At 37.0% G+C, this 27,501-nt stretch overlaps 1 protein-coding gene across 2 annotated transcripts in view; it reads left to right on the top strand.

Moving 5' to 3' along the window:
• The window catches only part of PDE4B (phosphodiesterase 4B), a 597,395-nt gene that overhangs the window by 131,318 nt on the left and 438,576 nt on the right, over nt 1-27,501 (top strand). For both annotated transcript variants that reach the window (XM_024249470.3, XM_054533468.2), the window contains exons 2-3: nt 8,372-8,484; nt 13,742-13,980. In XM_024249470.3, coding sequence (XP_024105238.2) covers nt 8,443-8,484; nt 13,742-13,980 — 281 coding nt within the window. In that variant the 5' untranslated portion in view covers nt 8,372-8,442. The remainder of the gene's footprint in view (nt 1-8,371; nt 8,485-13,741; nt 13,981-27,501) is intronic.

Here is a 27,501-nt window from a genome sequence, read left to right as displayed (position 1 = left end):
TTAGGGACTATAGAATAGTGCCTGCCATAAAGCTATTCATATCTCTGTCAGAAGAGTAGGAATATGTATCCTGTCAATATAGCTGACATTTGCAGTTTACCAGGCATTCTGATTCTATTTCCTGCCCCCTCCTATCTGCTGCTTTTGGATTATCACACTTTCAGGGAATCTAGCAAGAGGCCTCAAGCCTATCTAGTCTACTCATTCAAACATTTTCCAGCAAATATTTATTGCTTGGCACAAGAGATATAGTGGTTGGCAGTATTCTCTATGAGCTTCTGGGAGGCATAAACGTATTCATTCATACAAACAAATATGTAATTGTGAAAAATACTGTGAATAGAAAAATAATGTGATAATACCTTCTTACAGGTAGGGGAAGTCCATAAAGGATTTTCTGAACAAATGACATCAAAGCTGAAGGCTGAAGAATGAGTTAGCCAGGCAAAGTTGAAGATATGTTATAGTGTAGGAAAAGTTTGGAGACAAGAAAGGCATGCTGGATACACTCTAAATCCAGTCGAACTAAAGCTAAATGAGTTACAGGGGAGAGTGATGTGGCATAAGCATAAGGTGGGGAAGCAAGTAGAAGCAAAAATAGGAAGTTGAGGCTTAAAAGTCAAGCAGGGACCAGATCTGTAGGGACTTGTATGATTAATCTTCATATTAAGGGTTTCGCTTTATCCTAAAAATTACAGAAAGCATGAAGAAAGCAAAGCTGGGGATTAATATAGGGAATTTTGCATTTTTAAAAGATCACACTGGAGAATAGAGAGAGGGGGAGTGGAAGGGCTTCTCTCTTTGTTCCTTAGTTACAATACCTGGAAAAGGACAGTAGCCTCCTCAATGAAGCTTTCCTTGATAACATTTTGCCCATAGAGGTGGCCTTCACTCATTTTTTCACCTAATGAACCCATGATCTGTTGCACTTCTCACACTGCACTGTGAACCTGACCCAGGCCAAGGTGTTCAGTATTGTAGGATGAATAAACATTGATTCTCCTCTCCTAAGATGAGACAGGGGCATTTTAAGGCCAAGGACTGTATATATTCATCTTTGTAGTATCCACGGCATCTAGCAAGTCCCTACCACATGTTGGGCTCTCAATCTTTTGTTGATGTTGTTGTTGAGAAATCAGATGAAAAGAAGTGGTTTTTCATGATGGATGGAAGTGGGGGTTCTGGATCATGGATGCAATTTAATTTTTTATACTCTCATTGAAAGTTGGTAATATTAATTGAGATGCTAGAGTGGCTGTTTGATAAATACCTTTGAGGGTAGCATTAGAAGATCTAAATTTGAGCATGAGCAGATGCCCGGCAAATACTAAATGAATTGAATGTGTTTCAGCCATAGTTGCCTATTACATCTGTTTGTAGATCTTCCGTGGTTTATTTTAGGAGATGGAAAAAATTCTCTAATCCATCCTAAACCTCCATTAATGCCATCTTCAATTTGGCACAGTGATAACTCAGAGATGAAAACTCTCAGGTGTGGCGAGAGCTTGCAATACAGGTTATTAATAGATTTGAATACAGGGCTTTTTTTGTTCTTTTCCTTTTGTTTAAGATGAAACAAAAAATGGCTGAAATGAAAGTGATTTATATGCCTCTTTATGGTATTTTAAACCATAAGAGATTAATCAGTGATTACTATTTTTTAGACTCGGAAAAATAATTCAACTCTTTAGAACTTTCCCACTTAGTATTTACTGCAGGGAAATTCACTAACAAATTCATTAAGGCATTATTTACACAAGCAGAAACATGGGGTTAGTTTGTCACTTTCTCTCTGTTGTGTTATTGTTGAAGATTAGCATTCAGCTCAGCAAATTGAATATTAAGAATTCTTTCTTTTTTTGTCACCATGTGTATGATTTCAAATGCATGCCCTATTAGTAATTTACAAAGAATGTATTTTATAGTAGAAATTGGTTTAAGTGGTTGTTCAGGAGACATGTTTTACTCAAAGCAGCATTTAGCCTGGCTACTTTGCCTTTTGATGACTATTTAAAAGGATGCCGTTATGTCTTTGTTACTTACTGTTCTCTCAGGATATGCTAATGGTTTAAGTTCATATTAATTCCTAGCACTTTTCAGTTTTTATCTCAAAAGTCATTGATACTTATTACTTAATTGAAAAAACTGATTCTTCTCTCCAAGCAATGTTTGTATCTAAATATTGAGCAACTTTACAAATAAAATGACCTTTCTTGTTACATATACTTTTTTTCCCTCAAATTTACTTGCTCTTTATTGTTTGCATCATACAACTTCAAAAATTTTGGGGAGGAAGCACATTTGCTTCTGTTTATCTCCGTCATGTTAAAATCAGAAAGCAGCAATAACTGAGTGCAATAGTCCTGAATTTCTGAAAGTGTGAAGAGAGCAGTAGATGCAAATTAAAGGGGAAAGTCTAATATTTTATGTATCAAATTCTGATATGTGTATCTAATTGTTGAGTCTTTAGAGTTGTTTTTTATAGTTTGTGTTTATTTCTGCTAGTTTTCTGGAATTTCATTAGTTTCATAAAGTTTATGGATGATTATACTCCAATCCCTTTATTTGACAATTGAGGAAACCGAAGTCCCAGAGCTAAGTGGATTACTAGAGCTAGGTGGATGTCAGGGCTGGGAGTGGAGACAGCAGTTCAGGCTCTGCTTTATCCGGCATGTCTTCCTTCAGTTCATAGTACAGTATATGCTAGCACAAACCAGAAAACCTCTTTCTTGAATGAAACCTTGATGTTAGTTTTAAAAGTCAAGATCCCACGGTCTAGTTTTGAGGTTCTTAGATGTTCATACTTTATGAATTGATAAAATTTCCAAAGAATTAGGAGACTGACATAGAATTGCCAATTTTTAGTTTTCTCAGTTCAGAACATTAAGAAACAAAGCAAAAATACACCAATGCCTCATTATATTCTTATCATTTCATAAATGGACATTTTCTCATCTAAAAGGAGATGAGTAGGACTTTTCCTGTTAAGCTAGAAAGGGCAACTGTAACCCAAAACAGTGAACTAAAAGCCATCAAACTATTCCACGTTCTGTAAGGATAGACATACACAAGGGTGGTCTTGTACCTCGCTCTGAGGCAGAGGCAGCCAGATGGGTTCTGATTCTAATCCTCTTCCTGGCAACCTCTGAACTCTCATATACATAGACTCTAGGTGGGGAGAGGAGGTGTTGGAGAAGTGCGTTATTGGCCTACTGAAAATGAAGAACCATTTCTAGAGACAGAAGTGCCTTCAACAAAGGACAGGTTAACTTCTGTATCCCTTAGGCTCCAGTTAGGAAAACAAAAGGATTTAATACAAGCAATTTGTCAGTTCTCCTGGAAGAATAAAAAGGGTCTCCTCTCTCCAAGTCTCTTCTAGTCTCCTACCAGTGATTTCCATTGTCAGTACCTAAAGGAAGACACCTAGAAAGAGAATCTGTTAAATGTAGTTTGCAATGTAGTCTGCAATGTAGTTTGATTCACAAAGCAGAATTTAGAATGATTGGCTTGGGGCTGAAAGACATTGGTAAATAACTGACAGTATCTCTTCTTTCCATTGATCACTTATGGAGAAGAATTTTGTGCTTTTTTGAGAAGGAGAAAGAGAAGTGGAGAGATATAGCAGGGAACAGAGAAGAAATAGCAGCAAAGCAGCCCATACATTTAAGTGTATCTATACATTTAGTATACATACATTTAGTGTATATATATTTAGTGTGACAAGGATGCTTGAGTTTATTCTGGATCAAGTGGACATTGCAGCTTGAGCCATCATGTCATTATTCCAATCAAGAGAGTAGACTATCGGGCAAGGGGACCTTACCAACAAGAGTTTCAATGTGTGCCAGTGGGGGTGGAACTGAAGTTACTTCTCCCCAGTGTGAACGCTCCTACTGCCCCGTTACAGGAAGGGCCTCATCTCAACACCTGCCTTAGAGAAGGCATCAGAGTAAGTCTGATTTTACCAGAGAAGCAGAGACACTCAAAAAGGACTGCAATTAAATGCCTAGTTAAGTAAGAAGACTTTTCCCTCTTGTCATTAATTCTTCTACTCTGCCACAATGTGGAAAGAGTTAGAACCTGAAGATAAAAGTAGAGAGGAAGAATAAAAGAGTAGTACATTCTTTCTTCCCACTCCAAGTCCCAGACACTGGCCACTGAATTAAAACGGTTATAAGATGGGAGTTATGGAAGCAATCTGAATTGTTGTTAAGGAGGAGAGAATAGATTTGATATTGCATATGGAAAACAGTTATTGGAGAAAAATGAAGACTAGTTCATATCTGTGCTCTACTGAGTTCAGAATGTTCAATAAATCAGTTACATAAGAAATAGAACGAAAGTTTTTGAACATCATCTGCAAAATAAAAGATATTTTTTAAATTGCAAAAAGTAGTATTTTTAAACTCAAAAGATTACTTTTGTTTTTCTCATTTCTGCATGGTTTTGTCTAGCATGTGTCCATGATATAGAATTTTAAAATAATTATCACTATTCACTGAAATTCCTTTTAGCCAGGTATCACTAGTACTGATAACTCTAACCTGTGAAAGGTGAAATTCACACATTAACACAGAAGTCAGGGTCCTTTTCCTCATTTTAGCCTTTAAATATCTGTGGAGAAAGGAGAAAGAGGAAAAGGTGCAATTATATAAAGAATATTCTAGTCTGAATAAAACAGAACATTATGAAGGACTAATATAAATTTAAAAGCATCTTTTAAGTGGTGAAATATAAAACCACAGGGAAAACTATTAAACATATATCAGAAATGGAATCTGTCATCACATTTATCACCTTAGAAATTTTTAGAAATACTTTGTTTTAATGAAGCATATGGTGTTTTGTTTATTCAGAAGCAAATTTTATAAGGGGCAGTAATCTCAGATTAAGAGAACCTGATCTGTCCTCTCATTTACAACATTTGCCTTAAATATGAGGCATTTAAAAACTTTAGTATCTTTTAATATCACTCCTTTTTGTCCTTACACTAGCAGGGAGCATGGCTCCAGGAAACTGATCGACTTAACTTGTATTACCAACATCAGAAAAAAAAGATATAAAAACCATTTCACTTAGTTTCACCTTGAAAAGATGTAAATAAGACCCAATCAGTGGTACAGTGATAGGCTAATAGTCTTGGTTTTAGAACAAGAATGTTCTGGTCTTAACCAGTAGAGTGCATGCCTTTGGGCAGGCTTCATTACTGTTCCCAAGAGATGATTCCCTCACTTGTCTTGATAATTGTGCCTAGCTCATTTGGTTGGTTGCTTTTACGACATAATTGAAATCATGTATGTAGAGTGCTTAAAAATGGCTCAAGGTAAATCCTCCATCTCTGTTAGCCTAAACAAAAGGCAGCAGAGGTTCCTGAAAAGAATCTCCATTGTCATCTGTGAGCGAGGACACAAAACTATTTTTGCCTTACAAAAACAAATTGAGATAATGCTTGCTGACCTTTTCTCAAAGTATCAAAACCAATCTAGATCTCCAAGTAGGTTCTTCTCATTTATTCTTTGAATACTTATTTATTGAGACTTGCTTCTGTCAGTCACTGTGCTAGGAACTGAGGGGAGATATTTAACAATTACCTTCTGACTATTGTAAAGTTTTGGAAGCAAGTCTGTATTAGTCAGGATCCTAGTAGGAAATAGATTGTTCTCTTAAAGAGGCTGAAAGAGAGTTTAATGCAGGTACTATTTACAAAGGGTATGGGCAGGGTTGAGGATAACCAAAAAGGGCTATGAAATACCAGGAGGCTAGCAACAATGGGAAGCTGCTTCCAGTTCTACAGCTAAATAGGGAGGCCTGCAGGATCTGTGACCTCAAGTAGAACGTTTTAGCCATGGCTACACTATGGCCAGCAGAGAGGGACCCCTCTTTCCTCCTGCCCTTTGATCTTTTGCAACTGCCTCCATTGGCTGAACATACCCAGGAGCCAGAGGGCTAGACAGTATCTGAGAACCAGCCTCCCAGGGCACAGACCAGAAGGGAGAAGGGCCAAGAGTGGGTCTGAAGGGGCAGATGAGGAATACCCAGAAAATAATCAATCTATATTTCATGCTTTTTTTGTCTTATATAACATATGTTGACTTTTTTCCGTAAATATAAAATAATGTATTTTTATTGTAGAACATTTGGAAAACTGCCTTGTAACTTGTGATCCTGCTTTTTCCAAGCCAGGACATGTGTCCGATTGAAGGCACATGAATTTATACAGTAAGTTATCATACTCAAAGGATCATAAAACAAATTTATTTTCATGGCTAAGACCTTACAAAAATACTCTTGCTTGTAAAAAGATCTACTGATGTTACCCTGGACCATTTTGTCTCTCTGCCTGTTGTAAGCTTCCTCATCATGGCATCTTTCTACATGTATTGCACTCTTGGCATTCCTTTTTATATTTTTGAACATCATATTGTTCTACATTTTCTCCACTAAAGAAATTCAACTCACTTAGAAAACCTTCTATAACCCTTATTCCATTATTTTCATTCTTCCATTATCATCATTTCACATAGCATCTTTAATATTTTTTATATGCTCACAACTTTACAGTTATAATCATTGAGTATGTATAGTTTTATATCCTGTATTTAAAACACATTTAAATCTTGCTTTTCTTAAATTTAGGAATCTGAACTTTTTTTTTCAGGTTTAACCCTAACTATAGAGGCCCTCAATATTGACTATAACCCTGATAAAATATCTCTTGTTACTTGTCTACTTTTGCTGGGTTTCAAGCAGCCTTTGAGTAAAAGTATTAAAATTCTGCCTACTGCTGTTTGGTCAGCATTAGAGGGGCATCGTAGTTCTAATCATTCTTTGGTGTATGCCGAGGAAATTCTTGTCCTTTGCATATTGAATCAAATACCTGAAAAGCCTGTGGGGTTCTCTCCCTAGAGCACTTATAAAGGCAAAGTTTCTCCCTTCCCCCATTCTCTTATCTACTTTGTCAGTTTCACTGCCAACTCCTGCATAATGTAGTCAAATTATGTGTTAGAAATTCAACCCTGGTTTCCTGGGTGATGGTACAATGCCACTACTTAGTATTCCTAGTCACATAGCTACAATTTCATCATGCTCTTAATCTATATATATCTTCATGCTAGAGAAGCAGACTTTTTTTTAATAAGGCATGCATTAAGGGTTAAATGGACACAGTGAAAAAAATATATAGGAGTCCTTGAGCTCAGCAACAATACAGGATATTTTTTGTACTAAGACCTTGTGAAACCGTCATATGGACTAATACTTCTTGGATTTTGTATTTTTTATAGTACATCTTTTTTCAGTTAAATTCTGCAAACACAGAATTCTTTGTTTTGTCTTGTAGTCTGTTGTATGACAACTATATTTTTTATAAAAATTTTATTTTAGATTTAGTAGGTACATGTGCACGTTTGTTACATGGATATATTGAGTAACGCTGAGGTCTGGGCTTCCAGTGAACCCATCACCCAAATGGTGAACACAGTGCCCAATAGATACTATTTCACCTTTTACCCCCCTCCCACTCTCTTCCCTTTGAGTCTTCATAAACCAGTGACTGCTTTGCCTTTGGTTTCCACAATCAGCGTGCACCTTTAAATTCTGGTAGTGTTATAGAGGTTCTTTGTTTCTACAGTGACTTCCAATGATCTACACAAAGCAGATGTCATGAACTACAGCATCTCTATCTCAAAATAGCTAGATTTGTGTAACTTAAACCAGGGAATTCAAGCTCTAACTACTGGTTGCTAGAATTTTCTGTGATAAATAATTGCCTGCTAGTTTATGCAGTAGACATATGAGAGATTTAAATTGGTGGTAAAAATTAAGATTAAGGTTTTTTTCTTTCATGTATATATATTTTGTATCGGTTTACTTTTCTTCACTTTTTTTTGACAGTATAAAGCAGTCATATTCTTTAAATTCTGAACTCGTCATATTTCAGCGGTGTTATCTTGGCCAAATAATTTGTTCTCTCTGTTCCTTTGTTAGAAAAAATGATGAAAATAATCTAACAAACTGTTGCAAGCATCAAATAAAATATTTTATGGGAATATACTTTGTAAACTATAAAACATTTGTGTAAAATGCATATTATTTTTAGATTCTTCATGATCATTATTTGGGAGCCTAATTGTTACTTATTATTCTTATTATCTTTTCCCAAATAGCTTTGTATCAATTTCTTGGATTTTTGTATTAATATTTTGTGGAGCTCTTTTCTCAGCATATCAAACTTAATTGGCTTGGTAAATTATGATGTTTGCTTTTACATGTACATTGTACGTATTTCAAATGTTACTTTAGGGTGTATGCCACATATTTTTCTTTAAGGATACAGAGCTATTCTTTTTTTGTGTGTTTTTTTCTCCTGTAGGTATTAAAAAGTGTCAGCAAAGCTGCATTGAATAACAGACATCCTAAGAGGGGATATTTTCCACCTCTATAATGAAGAAAAGCAGGAGTGTGATGACGGTGACAGCTGATGATGTAAGTTTCAAAAGGTCCCAATCATGTTTTGTCTGTTCAATAAAGAAGTCACTGGATAATTCTATTCAAAGGGCATCTGGGGGCATTCAACACACCACTCTGTGACTAGGTGTTTCTATGACATGGGCACAGCCAGCACCTGGACCTGGCGTTCTGCGAGTTGGACAGCAGGAACAATGCCCTCTTTGCATCTTGGAAATGGGCTGAGTTTCACTTTTATGGTTTTCAATCACAGAACCACCAATCTCTAGTCTATGCCCAGATCCTCACTCTCAGATAATTCCTCTTTCCACACTGCTTGCATTATCAGTTCTCTGATAACTTTCTTCCACACTTTTACCCATGTAGAGCTAACCCTTGAAAGTCACTTCCTGTGGTGGAGTTTTTGACAACTACTCCTAAGAAGCTTGTGATATACACATCCCCTAGGCCTTTGCCACTCAAGTGTGGTCCTTGGACCAGCAGTATTAGCATTACCTGGGTGTTTATTGAGAATGCAGAATCTCAGGCCACACCTCAGACCTACAAATCAGACTATATTTTAACGGGATAGCATAGTAAATAGGTATGTACTTTGTTTGAAAAGCCCTGATCTAAATCATCATCTGTAAACTATCTTCTATAGCTTTGGATCTTGTTCCTTAATTATCTCTTTGCTTTCAATTGACCAGTCCTTCATTAGTGTGTCTTTAATTGTCTCATCTTTACCCAATTACTGTTAGTAATTGAACTAAAAATTATGTGCCGCTGATCAGATATGTGAAAGGAAAGAAGGGAGGGAAGAAGAAAAAACAATTTTCCTTGTTTTCTGTAATAACCCATCTTGTTAAGCTCCTGTTTCACAGATGCTCACCCTATGGGCCCTGTGGTCCCTTTGTCTCATACCGTAGCAAAGCCTTTGGCAGGAATGCTAGAACTAATTCTCAGCTTCCTTCTGTGTTCCTGTAGGACCCACAGTGCAGAGGGAGAGTTAGGTATGCTATTTAGGTTCTTGCTCCCCAAATACACTCCTTTTCCATTGCCATTTCTATTCTTTATGTCAAAGAACCTAGTTAATGTGTTCTGTTCTGTCACTTGTGGCAGCATTTACTTCTTCTTCTTCTTCTTTTTTTTTTTCTTTCTTCCAATCTTCTGGACCAGAAGGGTGTTTCCTTAAGTTATAGTCTAAGTTCTCAGTACCAGCATTGCTCAGGATACCTAAAAGAAAACTTCTGGAATTTAGAAAACTTTTTTTTTTCTTAAAAAACAAAAAAGGCTTGTGATTGTCCCTTAATACTATTTGTATACTGTGTGCGCCAGTATTTTGTTTTTTGGAAGAATAAAACTGAGCAATGCCTTCCATCTATAAAAGATGGACAAACCATTAGTTCTTTCTAATTGCATCCTTAGAATAATAATCCTGATCCTCCCTGAGGGAATGGTGGGCATAGTCAAAAGAAGAGGAAGGTTGCCTGCAAGAAACATGCAATGGATATGAACATTAACCCCACCATATTGAATAAATATTACCTAGATTTACTCTGTCCACTATGGTAGCCACCAGCCACATGTGACTATTAAGTATTAGTCTAAATGGAAATGTGCTGTAAGCATGAAAAACATTTTGGATTTTGAATATACAGTGCAATACAAAGCATTTCGTTAATAATTTTTGATAATATTACATGTTGCAATGGTTATATTTTGCATATGCAAAGCTAAGTAAAATATGTTATTAAACAAAATTTTACCTGTTTCTTTTTACTTTTTAAATATATCTACTAGAAAATTTAACATTACACCTTTGATTCTCATTTGCATTTCTAATCACAGAAATTATATATGCAAATATATTAGGAGATTGTTTCAAAGAAGGGAAAATAGTAGGAGCGATAATAATTACTCCAACAAACTACTCTTGTAATTGATGGTGACTGTCTACAATAAAATCAGTTTTTGAAGAAAAAATTACTTTTATTATTGTCTCATGGAGTATCATGACATTTAGCTTCAATAGGGACTCTGACTGTCATTTGCTGCTTTCCATAATTTCCATTTCTGATTTCATAAGGCTTAAAAAATTATGTCTTGTGGTCCAAATTGAATGTGTACCAAAGCACAGTAGGAGACCTTAAAAATACCTTATTCCATTTTCTCACTATGAGTTTAACCAAAAGAATTCAAAAAGTAGAGAATGCTTCAAAAATGACTGAAATAGACAAAACAAAAGACAAGTAACAACAGCAACAAAACCTTGAGTACTTAAGCACCAGCATTTCTCATCTGGACATTTCAATGGTCCTAACTTGGTTGGTTTCGATATGGGGATATGACAAAGAGCTCGGTCCTTTGGTGTCCCCTCCCCCTCCTCTCTGTAAACTTCTACTTAGGTGCAGGGTTTTACACTACCTTTTCCTTTGTGACAACCTTTTCAAATTTTATTGGCAAGAATACTGACTTTTAAACAAACAGTTATTCAGAAACAGAAGGATAATCCAGAGCTACATTGTTTCCTTAGGGATTTTTCATATTACCAGGTGAATTTTGGAAACCATGATACCTTTTAAAAGTTGTGATTTCCAGAGGTAACATTCAAATTAATGTTCCTTTCTGCAGAATCTTTGAAAATTTAGGAAAAGAAGTTCAAGATCATAAATCAGTAATTGAGAATTGTCTAAATTAAATTTTACTTTGAGGTTTTTAGTAATTTTAGAGTAGTGGTGTAGAAATTATGGGTATGAATTACAGAGTGTGAAGTAATTATGAATAAATCTGCATGAGTTAATTAGTGTTTGTAAAACAATATTAAGTTTTCATCTTGAATTTAATTTCTGAAAAACTATTCCATTATGTTCTTACTTTGTGGCAATGCATTTAATATTAACTGAGGTCTTCTGGAACAAATCTTTTTAACTTAAAGAATATTTCAAATTTGAAAATTTGAGCTTGTTCGCAAATTAGTGTGGGAAATATTTTGTGATAGGTGTGACTTTTTTATATTTCAAATAACAAGTGCCAAATAGTACCCATTTAGGTCACTTACTACAATTAAACCTGGTTGGTAATAGTTCTTTTTTCTAAAGAAGAAAAATATCTAATAATCATATTAGGAGGCTAGGGTGGTTGGTGGTTTAGCTACATGATAGCTATCCTTATTTCTGTTCTTTGGTATGGTGTTTCTTACATAAGAGATAAAGTATATATTCAAGACTTTGCTTTCCAGATAACCAGTGCTTTCTTTACATGCATATTTGGAACTAGACTGATTTACAGTTATGATTTCCTTTAGTTTGTTCTTAAATCTCTTCAGGAAGATTTTATATATTTTGTCTCCTAAAGAAGTTTGTAAGTCTTTTAAAAAATAAACATATGTATTAGTTTTTCCCTTTAGCCTCTAATTTACACACATAGACACACACACACACACACACACACACACACACACACACACACACACATCATACAGTAAGTGCTAAGCCTACAATGGATTTGATATAATAACTAGTTACTAAACAGTGAAACACTGATACATTCCAGAATGTTTCAAACTCTGGAAAATTTTAAATTGTTTTTGTCTTCTTCCTGATACTGAACTATGATTCTACTGAATTTCAAATAAATAGTATTTTAAAATTATAAATCAAGCACAAGAAAATATAATGGTGTACCATTTTCTGGTATGGAGGGTGGGGCTCCTGAAAATTGTCAAGCTTGTTCTTGCCTAGATTTCTATCATCAAAATATAGTCTTGCATGCATCAGATAAGTATAAATCACTAGATTATATGTTCTATGAGAAAAGATACCATTCCTCTTTTTGCTATTGTATCCTTCTTAAATAGCATAGTGCAAAATAATAATAGATGTGTGTCAAATGTTTGTTGAATTAACCCAGCTAGATCCTCAAACTTGAGTTAATTATCCTTATATGAACTAGGATAGGGGCCGTGGGGTGGAGAAGCGGAGAGTAAAGAACTTTGTTTAAACTTTAGGAGGTCTAGTCTCAGGTTCTCCTAACTCGAGTCTGAAGAGCTAGTAGGAAATACCTGTCTTTAGGGTCACAGAATAATTTTCAGGTGAGAGACTGTAGCCTGATGCTAGGACTTCCGTTATTCCCTGCTAGCTAAGTGTGGACAGTGAAAACTGTAACTTTGAAACCTTAAGTTGATATCAGTGACCATTGCAGGGCTATAACATTTTCTGTCTTTTAGCTGGTATGAATGGTACACCAGGCAGAGGCTCATTTGGGCTTCCCACTCCCAACAATCTCAGGACCCATTGTCACCAAAAGATATGGGAAGAATAAATAACTTGTATCATTGAGTATAGCACAATGTCTTTGTCTTCTCACAAAGTGTATGATTAATGTCAGCATTAGGGCATGTACTTGAACATGGCAGTTCAAGACTGAATAAAGTATACTTCTTTTTCTGAGTTCTTACACAATTTGAAAAAAAAATCTCCAATTGTAAGAAGACCTTTCATAAGAACATAACAGTCACCTCTAATTATCAACATTCAGCTATTCTAAGATAGATATATTTTTACTTTAAAACACTGAATGGCTGGGCGTAGTGGCTCATGCCTGTAATCCCAGCACTTTGGGAGGCCGGGACAGGCAGATCACCTGAGGTCAGGAGTTTGAGACCAGCCTGGCCAACATGGTGAAACCCCGTCTCTACTAAAAATACAAAAATTAGCCGGGTGTTGTGGTGTGTGCCTGTAGTCCTAGCTACTTGGGAGGCTGAGGCAGGAGAATCACTTAAACCCAGGAGGAAGAGGTTGCAGTGAGCTGAGATCACTCCAGCCTGGGTGACAGAGCGAGACTCCATCTCAAAAAATAAATAAATACATAAAATAAAATAATGAATGAGAAACTTTATATTTTCTCATAGTTTGTTCCCATAGTTGCAGAATGATAACATTGATTTCCAAAATATATTTTTAATTTTAGCAAATATCATTTTAGCAAATTATGAAAAAAAATTAAAATAAGAAAGAAGGAGGCCTCCAATCCACATGCTACAACTAGTAAACATTATCTATATGCCTAAAAATCTCCAGGAATATGCAACTGATAAGTTTATCCTAAAAGCTGAGAATCAGCCTCTTCTATTGTTTTCTCTTTAAGCTTTTGACATCAATGTTAGATTCTGACTGTGAGATAATCGGGACATCATAAGTGACAGCTTGATCATTTAGTTTCTTGTTTCACTCCATTTAACATTTGAATTTCATTTTCTTTCTCTTCTTTTTTTCTTTCCCTGTGGTTCCTCCAGAATGTTAAAGATTATTTTGAATGTAGCTTGAGTAAATCCTACAGTTCTTCCAGTAACACACTTGGGATCGACCTCTGGAGAGGGAGAAGGTGTTGCTCAGGAAACTTACAGTTACCACCACTGTCTCAAAGACAGAGTGAAAGGGCAAGGACTCCTGAGGGAGATGGTATTTCCAGGCCGACCACACTGCCTTTGACAGCGCTTCCAAGCATTGCTATTACAACTGTAAGCCAGGATTGGTGAGTAGCCTCAAAATCAAATGTCAATTCTAAATTTTTATTTTCCAACTTCTCCAAATACAATTTCATAGTATTAAAATGTGAGTTTTCTGTGAAATACCTAAGACGGTTGACATTTGAGAATTTGTTTCTCTTTAGAATCAAAGATAAGGTCTTGTAAACAGTGGAAATATTTTCTAGTTCTTCAGAGTGGAAGGAACATGCTTCACTTAAAGCTACTGAGGAAGGAATGAGATACATTTACATTAATGTAAAGGGATAACAAAATTACTGCTTATGATCTAACTTTCTTTAAACGAGCTATACAGTGTGCATCAGTATTTTTTGACTTAGAAAAACAAATTACATGTTACTATATGCATAAGATGTTCTTATTGCTGAGCTCTACACTTATCCCTAGCTTCTATTTATTATCATCCCACTTTATTAATCTCAGTTTGTGATTATCTATAAAATAAAACATTTCATTGTAAATTGAAAGAGTAATGAAAATTGTGCTAGGAGAGATGCTGGGACTGTTTTGCAGAGTCTATATTTGTGAAAGAGGCTATTTTAAACTAGTGTTGAAAAGTTAATCATATAATCTTACAATTGTGGTTATCGTGCCATGACTACTTCAAATATGTGCTTTATTATATATTTAATAATTAGTACATTCTCACTTTTTCTTTTCTGTTTTCCTACATCATTTCAAAATATTTTTCAAGAATGATTGGCTTACATATCATGGAGGTTTATCATGAAAGTGAAAAATATTTTCTCTGGTATGATTTTAAATTAATAATGTATTGCTTTTAAAATCGCTTTTTGTTTACATAATTTATCAAGGTGAAAGACTAAACATTAAATTATTATACAACATTATTCTAGTAAATTATTAAAAATCTATTATTTTTATGATGTACCATGTACCTCTGCCACCTGCTGAGCTCTCCAGGGCTGATGAGTAGCCCAGTATGTGCTCTTTGAATAATGATATACGGCATCTTGACATCCTTTAGTCAATGTTTACCTGACACACTGGGCATTAGATCACTGAAACTCCAGGTATCAGAGTTAATAGCATCAAATATTTAATCAGACAATCTGTGTGATAGAGAATCATGCTAAAACATTTTAAAGAAAATGGGTTAAAAATTTGAGACGGACTGTCTTACATCTTCTGTTCAGCTGAATTAGCATTATATAAGAGTCATAGCCAATCATGGAGAGTTAAAAGGGTGCATAGGGCTCCCCTATAGGATAGTCAATCACATGGCTTATGTGATTAGTCTTGATTATGCATCTGTATAATTACGGATTTGGAGTCTTAAAGATTTCCAGATTTATGTTTCAGCAGGTTGGCAGTGATACAATTCTATCAGTTGTTAAAGTATTGAAATGCTTTCACACCAGTTGGTAAACATATGCTTTCTTGAGCTCTCTGATTGCCCCTGCTACTATCCCAGACTATTCTCCTGAAGCCTCCAGAATTTCTCACAATCTAAAAACAAAGAGGTGAAGACTGGCACAGAGGAATCTGGTTTTGGTGGGTGTTGGTGCTATATCTGTTGTTAGCTATTTTGAATAACACCCTGGATAAAATGTACATTGCCTTGTAAAGTTTGAGTTCATTTAATTCAAAGACATTTTGGGAGTTGTAGAATTGTTCCTTCCTTAGAAATATCAAATCTAGACTCTGCCATTTGGGGCATGCTTGTTTATCTTTCCTAGTTGAATGTTTTTATTTTTAAAGGAGGGCAATAATATTTACCTCATAGGCTATTGTGAGGATCAAATGATGTAATCTATCTAAGGTATTTTGCTTAGTAAAATGCATATGGTAGGTAATCAGCAAATGTTGATTTCTGTCCTCTTGATCATTATCCAATAAAGATTTTTTGGAAATTAGAAACCATGTCTCAAGTATCAGTAGCCTCATTCTTGGTGTCAGTATTTTAGGTTGAAATGGAAAATTTAGCCATTATTCATGTTCAATAGTCAGTGAGCACCACATATTAGTAATTCATTTATAACATGTCTGTTTTATTTCAATTAACAGGATACTTTTTAAAGTATGAGAGTAGAGTATGCAGATAACTCTAAATTTATTTTTAAATATAAGTAATTAAAAGCATTTCTGAACATCTCTTGAAAGTCCAGCTTCCACTGGAATACTGATAGCTGAAGACTGGTGGAATTATTGGTGAAGGAATCTGATTAAAAAATGATTTGCCTAGAAGTGAGGAAACTGGGTTCAAATTATCATCAATGCCATCAACTTGATGAAAGTTCATAGAGATAAGGAGTACTGCCTAGGACTATGTGAGAGAAAGAATTATGCTTACCACTTAGAGTACCAAGAATATGGAATCAATTTCCGTGCCAAGACCAGCAATGAGCAAATGTTTTCTGTAAAGGACCAGATAGTAAATATTTTAAGTTTTATGAGCTTTGCAGTCTCTGTCACAACTACTCATCCTTGCTGTTATATTGTGAAGGGAGCCATAGCCAATGTGTAAACGAATAAATGTAGCTGTGTTCCAATAAAACTTTGTTTACAAAAACAGGCAGCAGGCTGGATTTGGCCTGCCAGAGTTTGCTGACTTTGAAAAGTCTCCCTTAGAAAAGTTTCCCTTTCTAGACTAGTAAAGATCTCTAAGACATGATTCTAGGATTTGATCATTGCTTTTACAGTTATCAAGGACAAAAACTGACTTTGAGGTCATGGCTGATGTGCCAAATAAGTCATAAGTATGGGACTGTGTGTTCTAAATCAAGCCATCAAAGACAGTGAAATAATTTGAATCCGTTCTAATGAAAAGTATTGCCTAATTTTATATAAGGTTTTATATAAAAACATTAACATGATTTTATCATATGTTTATTTGGAGAAAATGGGCCATCATTACAGAAAAAAGGCCTGGAATATAAGAATAGTGATTTTATTTATCATGGAGCAAGAAAGAGTTAGAAAGGACTCAAGCCCAGTTTTATTGGGTGACTTCCATTTTGTAGCCTTTCAGATGAGTTTCTATTATAATACAATCTCCAAAAAATACAAATGAACAAACAATGGAGATGATAATACCTACACTTCAGAATCATGAGGAAAATTAAAGAAAAGGTTTGCTATGCATGTAGCACAGTCACTTGTTCTTAATGGTTATTTTGATATTATTATTATTGCCATTTTTATTGTTACATTTAGACTGAGTAGCCAAAATTATGCATTTTCTATTATTGGAGGTTTTAGGGGAACTTTACCTCCTGAGTTCTTGGAACCAACTTGGAAATATGATGAAAGAGGAATTCAGATATGAAAGCAAGATGTTATCTTTAATACTGATAAAGTTGATACTGAAAAATATAATTTACGTCTGTGGGCAAGTGGGTTCCTAATATTGAAACCTATAATTGCATAGATGCTAGACCTGGGCAGGATTCCCTCACCTCTTTTACACACATAAATAGAAGGCCTACCCCTACAAAACTTGTAGCATGGAGGATCTGTAGAAATCCTACTCATGTGAGAAAGTAGAGGGAAGGACTGAACTGTACATGGCCAGTTCCCCCTTCTGAAAACACCAAGAAGGGAAATAGTGAGTAAGGCGGCAGAAAGAGGCTGGAAATGTGATGCTGGTGGCATTCCAGACACTTGCAAGACATATCAAACATTTCCCAATTTTTAAAATCTTTTCACCTTAACTTTAGGGGCACATTAGGGATGTGCCTGTTCTTTAGAGGAAGATATCAGGAGTATACCAGTACTGACTTACTGCCATCTTTGTGAAGCTATTCTCCCAATATTGACCACTGCCGTTTTGAGTATTCCCCCCACCCCACCCCCCAAAAAAATCTGAATTCAAAGTTTCCTGCTCTTGTAAACTGAAGTTCAAAGAAATGAAGTTCTCACATTTATCCTCCGTGTCTTCTTGATTTTCTCATTTTGTTAGCAGGACCTTGAAGCGTGTTTTAGAAGGAGGGTTTCCTAACCAGCTGCAGCCTAAGTCATCTTCCATTGTAAAGGCTGTAGTTTCTTTAGGCCCATAGAAATTGTATTAGTATAATACCAAGTCTCTGAGGGACTTCACTTTTTAAATAGTTACTGATCTATAGGTTATGCAATGCTGCATAACCAAATTTAGCTAATAAGCCATTTCTGGGCCTTGAACATCTATAGTTAATCTATAACTTTAATCTTCTTACATTAGGGTCTTAGAACACTTTACTCTTTCAGGCCCTTCCATGTTTACAGTTTGTTTTTGTGTATTTTAGTTATTTCTTTCTCTCTGTATATCTTACCACACAATACATTAGCATTATTTTTTGCATTCACTGTTTGATTTGGATTTTCCCGGATATTTACCAATGTTTTTGGTTTTAATTCCTCCTCATATCTTAGACCCTCTGCTGGAATTATTTGCCTTTTTGCCTGAAGTAAATTCTTCAGAATTTATTTCAGTTTGTCTGAAAATGTCTTTACTTTATTTCAACACTTTGAAACTATTTTTCCCTGCTTTTTGTCTTCTGTTGTTACTATTAGGAAATCAGCTATCACTCTAATTGTCTTTCTTATAGATAATCTGTCAATTTTTTTTTTGTCTCTGGATTTGGGCAGTTGAACTTTGATGTGCCTAAGGATGGATTTCCTTTCATTTATCTTATTTGGGATTTCCCAGACTTCTTGAATATGTAAATTTATATCTTCCTTATCAGATCTGGAATATTCTTTCGTTACCTCTTCAAATATTTTCTCTGCCATTCTTTCTCCTCTGCTTTTGGATTTCTGATTAAATGTATTTTTTAAACTTACTTCTTTGTCTTCCATTTCTCTTAATTTATTCCACATTTTTTTCTCATTTTGTCTTTCTGGGCTGCATTCTGATAATTGTTTCTAATCTGCCTTCCAGTTTGCTGTTTTTTTTTCAAACTATGTCTCATTTATTATTACACCTATTATAATTTTTTATTTTGATTATTGTATTTTTACATTTTAAAGTTTTTATTCATGTATTTAAAAATACACTAGATAATGTTATGTGGTTTTCTATTCCCTGCTATCTATTACTGCCTAACAAATAATCCCAACATTTACTGGCTTAAAATAACATTTTTATCTCAAAGTTTCTATGAATCAGGAATCCAGCTTTGGCTTAGCTGTGTGCCTCTGACTCAGAGTCTCTCACAAGACTGGAATCAAGTAATTGGCCAGTACTGTAGTCATGCATATGGGTGGAAAGGTGGGCAGATCTGCTTCCCACCTCACCAACATGGTTGTTGACAGGCTCAATTCCTGGCTGTGGCTGACTAGAAATACCAGTTCCTTGCCATGTGGGTCTCATAGACCTATGTGAAGGCTATTTATAACATGTCAGTTTGGTTTCTCCAGAGCAAGTGTTTTGAGAACGAGAGACCAATAGACACTGAGCAAGACAGAGGTCAAAGTATTTTTACCACTTAGTCTTAGAAGTGACATCCCATCACTTTTATATATTCTGTTCATTAGGTCTTACACATGCACAGGGGAGGGGATTCTGCAAAGGAATAAACAAGGAGGTGCAGATAATTGGAGATCAGTTTAGAGGCTGTATATTGCACTGCAGATATTTTCAAGCTTTTAGAGAGCAAGAATAGTTATTTTACCCTTTTGCTCATTTTAGTATCTAAAGTTTTCAGTGAGTCTATTTTCTATTATCTGTGTTTCCTGATGGTTTTTGCTCATGCTTTTAAAAAACTTTATTAAGAAAAATAGCTAATGCATTCTGGGCTTAATACCTAGGTGATGGGTTGATAGGTGCAGCAAACCACCATGGCACATGTTGTATGTAACAAACCTGCACATCCTGCACGTGTACCCTGGAACTGAAAATTAAAAAAAAAATTCCTTACTACTATTTAAAAAAAACTTTATTAAAGTACAATCAGTGTGCAAAAAAGTATACCTATCATAAGAGGGCATGTTGATAAAATTTCACAAATTGGACACAACCACAAAACTAGGAACAAAATCAAGAAGCAAAACTTTACTAGTGTCTCAGAAGCTCTTCTTATGCACCTCCCGAGCCCCTGCCCCATCACTACCTCCTCCATACACCCAACAACATCTATTAGTTTTGTCTGTTTTTGAACTTTACATAATGGAATCACATAATGTGTACTCTTTTGCATTTGACTTATTTATTGCCCTCAACATTAGGTTTAAGAGGTGTGCTTAATTTTTTAAAATTTATTGTGTGCTGCCACAATAAATTAAATGTCATTGAAACATTATTTGTAGGCACAGTTTAAGGTATCAGAATAAGGTTCACCATAGAGAATTTGCATTTGATTCTATCAGGTCTCTAGGGGCACTGGGGCATTGGTAGATTGATCATAGGGTTTCTCAATCATCCAGCTGAAATATGATCATAATCTGTTAAGGTCCACTGCCTATGACCCCACACCCTCAACCCCTGGCCCTGCTTGAATTATCACTGAGGCTACCCTTCTGGCAGTCTCCTGGATGTAGAGTAGGGGTGTGTTTACTTCTATTTTACCTTTGCAATGAGAAAATAGCCCTTTGAAATTCTTGTTTAAGTTGGGAAGACTCTCCTTTTGAATGCCTCACGCTGGCATGGCTGGGCTTTGATTACAGTTCCCCCTTGACCCTCAAGGACATCAGACTACTATTAACTTTTACTCTGTGTGGTAAATATCCTCAGGGCAAAAGCAACTTTGGTGTCCATTATGTACCTTTGGTGAGAAAAGTCCCCTTACACTTTGACTTGCTATTTCCTTACTAACTTGGCATTTCTTTAGTAGCATCAAGAAAATAAGATGATAGTTTTCCTTATTTTTAAAGCAAAGGTTTTGTTGAGATAACCTTGTGAACAATATTACAGAAAACTTTCATAGCTACTTGCTATGGAGATCTTAGGTCCTTTCATCCCACACTTGTTTTGGCTATAAAATTGCCTTTAGTACATTCTTAAACTGAAGCTTCTGATGATAATTCTTAAGTTTGTGCTCCTAAGGGCCTAGTGGGACCTATTTCTTTGACTTTTTCTCCCGAAGACACTATCTTTCCCCAGTATCTGAATGTTTTTGGCTTTGAGTAAAATGTTTGCTTATTTTATGTAGTAGATATTAGTGTCTTTACTGTTTTATCTCCCTTTCAGAAAGGAACATCTGAGTTTGCAATAGTTTAAACTGAATCTTGTTTTAGTGTCTTTTCTTCCTTTGTACTTGTAGGCCTACATGGAATTGATTACTTCACTTCTTTTACTTTCTCTTGCTATTTGATCTAGGTATTGTTAATTACCCACGGATGAGGATAAATAACAAATACACACACACACACACCCCTTAGGCATATCATATTCAAACTTCAGAAAACCAAAGACAAAGAAAAATCTCTAAAGAAATCAAATAATAAAAACAGACAAATAGAGGAACAAGAATAAGAATTATACTGGACTGTTTGTCAGAAACCATGAAAGCAAAAGAGAGTGGAATACATTATTTAAAGTGTTGAAATAAAAACCTTCAGCAGGCTAGAATTTTATAACCAGCAAAATTATCCTTCAAATGTGAAGGAGAGAGGGAGACTTTTTCAGAGAAACAAAACTGAGGAAACTCATTGTCAGTAGACCTGCTTTATAAGAGCATGTTAAAAGAAGTTATTCATTAAGAAGAAAAATGATATAGAGCATAAACACAGATCTACACAAAGAAGAGTGTCAGAGGAGAAATAAATGAAGATAAGATAACATTGTTTAGTTTTTTCAAGCTAAACTTTCATAACTATATAAAACATAACTGTTTCAAGCAATACCAACAATGTACTGGGTGGTTATAGTATAGGGGTAAGGGAAATGAAAGACAACAGTGTGAAATGAACAAGCAGGAGCAAATGGGAATATTCTGTTTTAAGATATATATACTACATGTGAAGGCAGACTTAGGTTACTTAAAATATATATATGTATTATATATATAACATATATAAATATATATAATATATATTATCTTTATCACATCTGGTACAGCAGCTACAATTGGAGTCATCACTTTGTTAAACTTATGATAAGCCACTGTCGTTCTCCAAGATCCATCTGTCTTCTGCACAGGCGAAATGGGAGAGTTGAATGGGAATAACCACTCGTGCTTCTTTCAAGTCCTTGATAGTGGCACTAATCTCCACAGTCCCTCCAGGGATGCGATATTGTTTTTGATTTACTATTTTTCTAGGTAGAGGCAGCTATAATGGCTTCCATTTGGCCTTTCTCACTGTAACAGCCCTCACCCTACCAGTCAGGGAACCAATGTGGGGGTTCTGCCAGTTGCTCAGAATGTCTATGCCTATTATGCACTGGGGAAATGACCACAGGATGAGTCCGGGGACCCACTGGATCCACTCTTTGTTGGACCTGAGCTACAACTCCATTAATTACCTGACCTCCATAAGCCCCTGCTTTAACTGGAGGACCACAGTGACATTTTGGGTCCTCTGGAATCAATGTCAGCTCACAGCCAGTGTCCAGTAGTTCCCTAAATGTCGATCATTTCCTTTTCCCCAATGGGCAGGTACCCTGGTAAAAGGCTGGAGGTCTCCTTGGGGAAGGATGGGAGAAAGATTCACTGCTCAAATTGTCGGTAACGTAGTGAGGTCCTTCCTCAAGGGTACCTGGCCTCCCCTTCATTCAAGGAGTTCTGGGTCTGTAAACTGGCTCAAGTCTGGAAATCGATTGAGGGGCCATTATTCTCTGTTTTTATAATTTAAATTAGTCTTTTGTCCATTCGACCTAGAAGTTTTCTGCTAGTATAAATTAAGTAGGAATGCAGTAGGCTTCCTATCAATTTCACTTCTAGGAACACCGTGATTAATTAGCCAACGCCATATCTCTACACGAGTCAGACTATTCTGATTGCCACTTTGCCTCTGCTGTCCAATAAGGTAGCTACGTCCACCTTGCCTTTGAAGGTTGAGTGCCACCACTTGGCCCCTGCCACCTCAGGATCTAATTACTCCCATTGTATTTGAATTTTGTGGTTGAGTGACTGCAGTTCCCACTGTTAGGTCTGACATACAGAGAAGAGCAATTACAGGGCTCTTCAAAGATGCAGGTGCCACCCTCGCAAATCTATTTTGCAAGGCGTTGGTCAAGGGTGTATCTTCTGGACCCTCCCAGCTGGGATGAGAGGTCTAAAGTGACTAATCCACTCCACCATCCCAATCTCCCTAAGCCTCTGGATCCCTTCCTCTCCATTAAACCAAGGGAGATCAGGCATTTCCAGCTTGCTTACAGTGGGCCATCTTTTAGTCCATATTTCAGCTAACCAAGCAAATAAACTATTAGAACCTTTTTTAACTCCCCAAGCTACAACATTAAAAGCAGAGTTCCTATGTAGTGGGCCCAAATCAATAAATTCAGCCTGATCCAACTCTATATTCCTTCCACCATTATCCCACACCCTTAATATCCATTCCCATGTTCTTCAGATTTCTGTTTATATAAATGAGAAAACTCAAGCAGTTCTTTTCCATTGTAGCGCACCTCCTCATGGGTCACACTCTCAACCTTACCTCTAGGGGCCCGCTGGGACTTTAGTCTAGTTATAGGTCTAGAAGCAAACAGGGGGGTTGGGGGTGGCTCCTGAGGAGAATCAGCATTACCTTGCCTGGCAACTACCTCAGGGGAGGCCATCACTGTTGCCTCAGGCGGCACAGGGTTTATCTCTTCAGACAAAGGTGGAAAGGCTGATGGCAGCATGGGTCGGGGAGGGGATATTGCCACTACTGGGGATGGGGAAGCTGTTCCTTCTGGCAAAAAAGATTCATCAGAGTTTACAAATTCAGTATCCCCAGCTTCATCAGGGTCCTCCCACACGTTCCTATTCCAAGTTGCAGAGTCCCATTCTTTTCCAATCAATCTCACTTTAACAGTAGACACCTGATGAGGCTGTGCATGCACCTTCTGTTGCAGGTCACCCACTTTCATGATAAGAGTTTGTGCCTCTTTTTCCACAATTTCAGCTCTTTCTATATAGGAAATAAGACTCTCACTTAGGGCAATCTTAACAGACTTCAGGTTCAGTATTTGCTTCTGAAGCCAGGAGACAGAATCCGTGAGTTCATCATTTTCTTTCATCACTTTGTCCACTGAATTTAGGAGCAACCAACCAGCTTCATTACATTCCTTGGTTCTGCACATATGGTCAAAGGTATTATGTATAGAGTCACTAAACTCCTTGCCTCTCATGAGTGGTGAATTGGGAGTGTCAAATGCATTTATTTTGTATAACTCTCTAAACAATCCATGCCAAGGACTATCAGTGTTCTCCATACTATTAGAAGTAGAATCCTTAGCATTTTTGAGTGTAATCGTATTAAGCAGCCAACTCCAGAAACTCCCAAACTAATGAAAGAACTCCATCCTTAATATACTGTTCCTCTAGAACCATTCCTGGTACCAAAATCTATATTTGCCAGAGTTCTCTAGAGGGACAGAACTACTAGGATACAAAGTCCCACAATAAGCTGTCTTTAAGCTTGAGAAGCAAGGAGAGCCAGTCCTAGTCTCAAAACTGAAGAACTTGGAGTCCAATGTTTGAGGGCAGGAAGCATCCAGCATGGGAGAAAGATATAGGCTGGGAGACTAGGCCAGTCTCTCCTTTTCACGTTTTTCTGCCTGCCTTATATTTGCTGGCAGTTGATTAGATTGTGCCCACCAGATTAAGGGTGAGTCCTCTTTCCCGAGCCCACTGACTCAAATGTTAATCTCCTTTGGCAACACCCTCACAGACACGCCCAGGATCAATACTTTGCATCCTTCAGTTCAATCAAGTTGACACTCAGTATTAACCATCACAGAGGGCCACTGTTCTCCAGACTCCAGAATGGTAGATCCACTGGCAGCTTGTACCCTGTACCTGGAAAAGCTACAGGCATTCAATGCCAGCCCTTGAGAGTAGCCTTGGGGGGTCGAGCCCTGGAAGGCCACAGGGGCGGAGCTGCCCAAGGCCTTGGGAGCCCAGCCCTTGCATCAGTGTGCCCTGGATGTGGGACATGGAGTCAAAAGAGATTATTGTGGAGCTATACAATTTAATGACCACCCTGCTGGGTTTTGGACTTGCATAGGGCCTGTAGACCTGTTCTTTTGGCTGATTTCTCTCTTTTGGAATGGAAGTATTTACCCAATGACTATACCCCCATTGTATCTTGGAGGTAACTAACTTGTTTTTTATTTTACAGGCTCATAGGCAGAAGGGACTAGCCTTGTCTCAGATGAGACTTTGGACTGTGGACTTTTGAGTTAATGCTGGAATGAGTTAAGACTTTGGGAGACTGTTGCGAAGGCATGATTGTGTTTTGCAGTGTGAGAAAGACATGAGATTTGGGAGGGCCCAGGGACAGAATGATGTGGTTTGAATCTGTGTCCTCACTCAAATCTCACGTTCAATTGTAATCCCCAATGTTGGAAGTGGGACCTGGTGGGAGGTGGTTGGATCATGGGGGCGCTTTCACATGAATGGCTTAGCACCATCCCCTCAGTGCTGTCCTCATGATAATGAGTGAGTGAGTTATTGTGAGATATGGTTATTTAGAAATGTGTAGCACCTCTCCCCTCTCTCTCTTCTTCCTGCTCCACCCATGTAAGATCTGCTTCCTCTTTTCCTTCCACCATGATTGTAAGTTTCCTGAGACTTCCCTAGAAGCAGAAGCAGCTATGCTTCCTGTACAGCCTGCAGAACAATGAGCGAATTAAACCTCTTTTCTTTATAAATTACCCAGTCTTGGGTATTCCTTTATAGCAATACGAGAATGGCCTAATACAAAAAGGCATACAGTTTGGGAAAGAAGAAATAAAATTATCTTTGCAGATGACATGACTGTCTTTACAAAATATCCTAAAGACTAGCAGAAACAAACAAACAAACAAGAAACACCTCTCCTTGAAGGAAATAATAATCAATATAACAAGGTTTCAGTATACAGAGTTAACATGCAAAATCAGTTGCTTTCCTATACACTGGCAATAGACAATTGAAATTTGAAATTATAATAATAAAAAGGTCATTAACAGAAGTGATACCCTCCTTCCCCCAATGAACCCACCAATTCAACAACAACTTACAGACAAATTCTCTTACTGAGAAATCCAAAACTAGTTGAGAGGCTCCTGCACCCAGACACATTAAATCTCACAGGAAAATTCAGGACACCCTCATGTCTGAATCCCTACCCACAGCTCAATGCCAAATGATTGAAAGGAATCATAGCTCCCGGCGTCTCCCTGGAGAGTAAAAGAGTTGGACCATGTGTATGACACTCTTCCAACTTCTTCCTCCCCAAAGGATGGGACTTTCTCTTTCCAGTCTTGGAGCAGTAATGGAACCCAGCATAATCTAGCCATCCAGGGGCTGGTAAGAACAGAGACAGAAGTTTGCACTGACAGTTCCCATATCCTTTCCCTCAGCTCAACACAGAGCAAGAAAATGAAAAATCTCTGCTTCCAACATCTTCTTGGGAAGGGAAGAGTTAGTCTGCTTGGCCAATGCCCCAGTGTTTCTTGGAGCTTCCCAAAGGACTTCCTCTGTCTGGCTTATTTTGGGGTACTTATGGGACCTGGCATACTCTAGCTGCCTTGGGGCCATTGAGAACAAATATGGTGGTTTGATCTAGCATGCAACTAGATGATGCAGTCCCTCCCACAAGCTCAGTGTAGGGTGAACAGGTGAAAAACCACAGATCCCAGCTTCTCTCTCTGTGTGTCATGGGAAGAGTTGGAAAGGGCATCAAATGATTCAACTTTTCTGGGGGCTACTTGAGGAATGGCCCCAATATCACTTGTATTGGAACACTGATTGTACCTAGCATACTCTAGATGGTAGCTGCTAAGAACAAAGAAAACAGATTGGCAGGTTGGAGAGGCCCCGAGAATCCCTGGCTGAGCTGGTTAGTGGGGGTCTTCTCCTTTATAAGGTTAGTCTGTGAAGATTGGGAGAGGTCGCTGTTTTGTCTAATGTACCGACCCAACACGAAGAGTCAAGGAAAATAAAAATAACATGGAAATGGATTCCAAACAAAGGAACAAGATAAATCTCCAGAAACAAAGACTAATGAAAGAGAAATATATGATTTACCCAACAGAGAACTCAAAATAACCATTATGAAGATGTTCACCAAAACCAAGAGAACAATGCATGAACATGAGTATTTCAACAGAGATATAGAAAGTATAAAAAGTACCAAAAAGAATTTGTAGAGCTAAATAATACAATAACAGCTGAAAAATTCACTAAAGCAGTGTGACAGCAGACTAAATCAAGTAGAAGAAAAGATAAGCACACTGGAAGACAAGTTATTGTTGTTGGAAATTATTCAGTCAGAAGAGCAAAAAGAAAAAAGAATGACAAAAATAAAGACAGCTTAAAGGACTTATGGGACACCATCAAGTGGACCAATGTGCACATTATAGGAGTTCCTGGAGGAGAGAGGAGAGAGAGAAAGAACCACAAAACAGATTCAAAGAAATAATAGCACAAAACTTCCCAAAT

Source organism: Pongo abelii, chromosome 1, assembly GCF_028885655.2.
Source record: "Pongo abelii isolate AG06213 chromosome 1, NHGRI_mPonAbe1-v2.0_pri, whole genome shotgun sequence".
Taxonomy (NCBI): Eukaryota; Metazoa; Chordata; class Mammalia; order Primates; family Hominidae; genus Pongo; species Pongo abelii.
The sequence above is the reverse complement of the archived record's forward strand: the minus strand, read 5'-3'. Positions and strand labels throughout refer to the sequence as shown.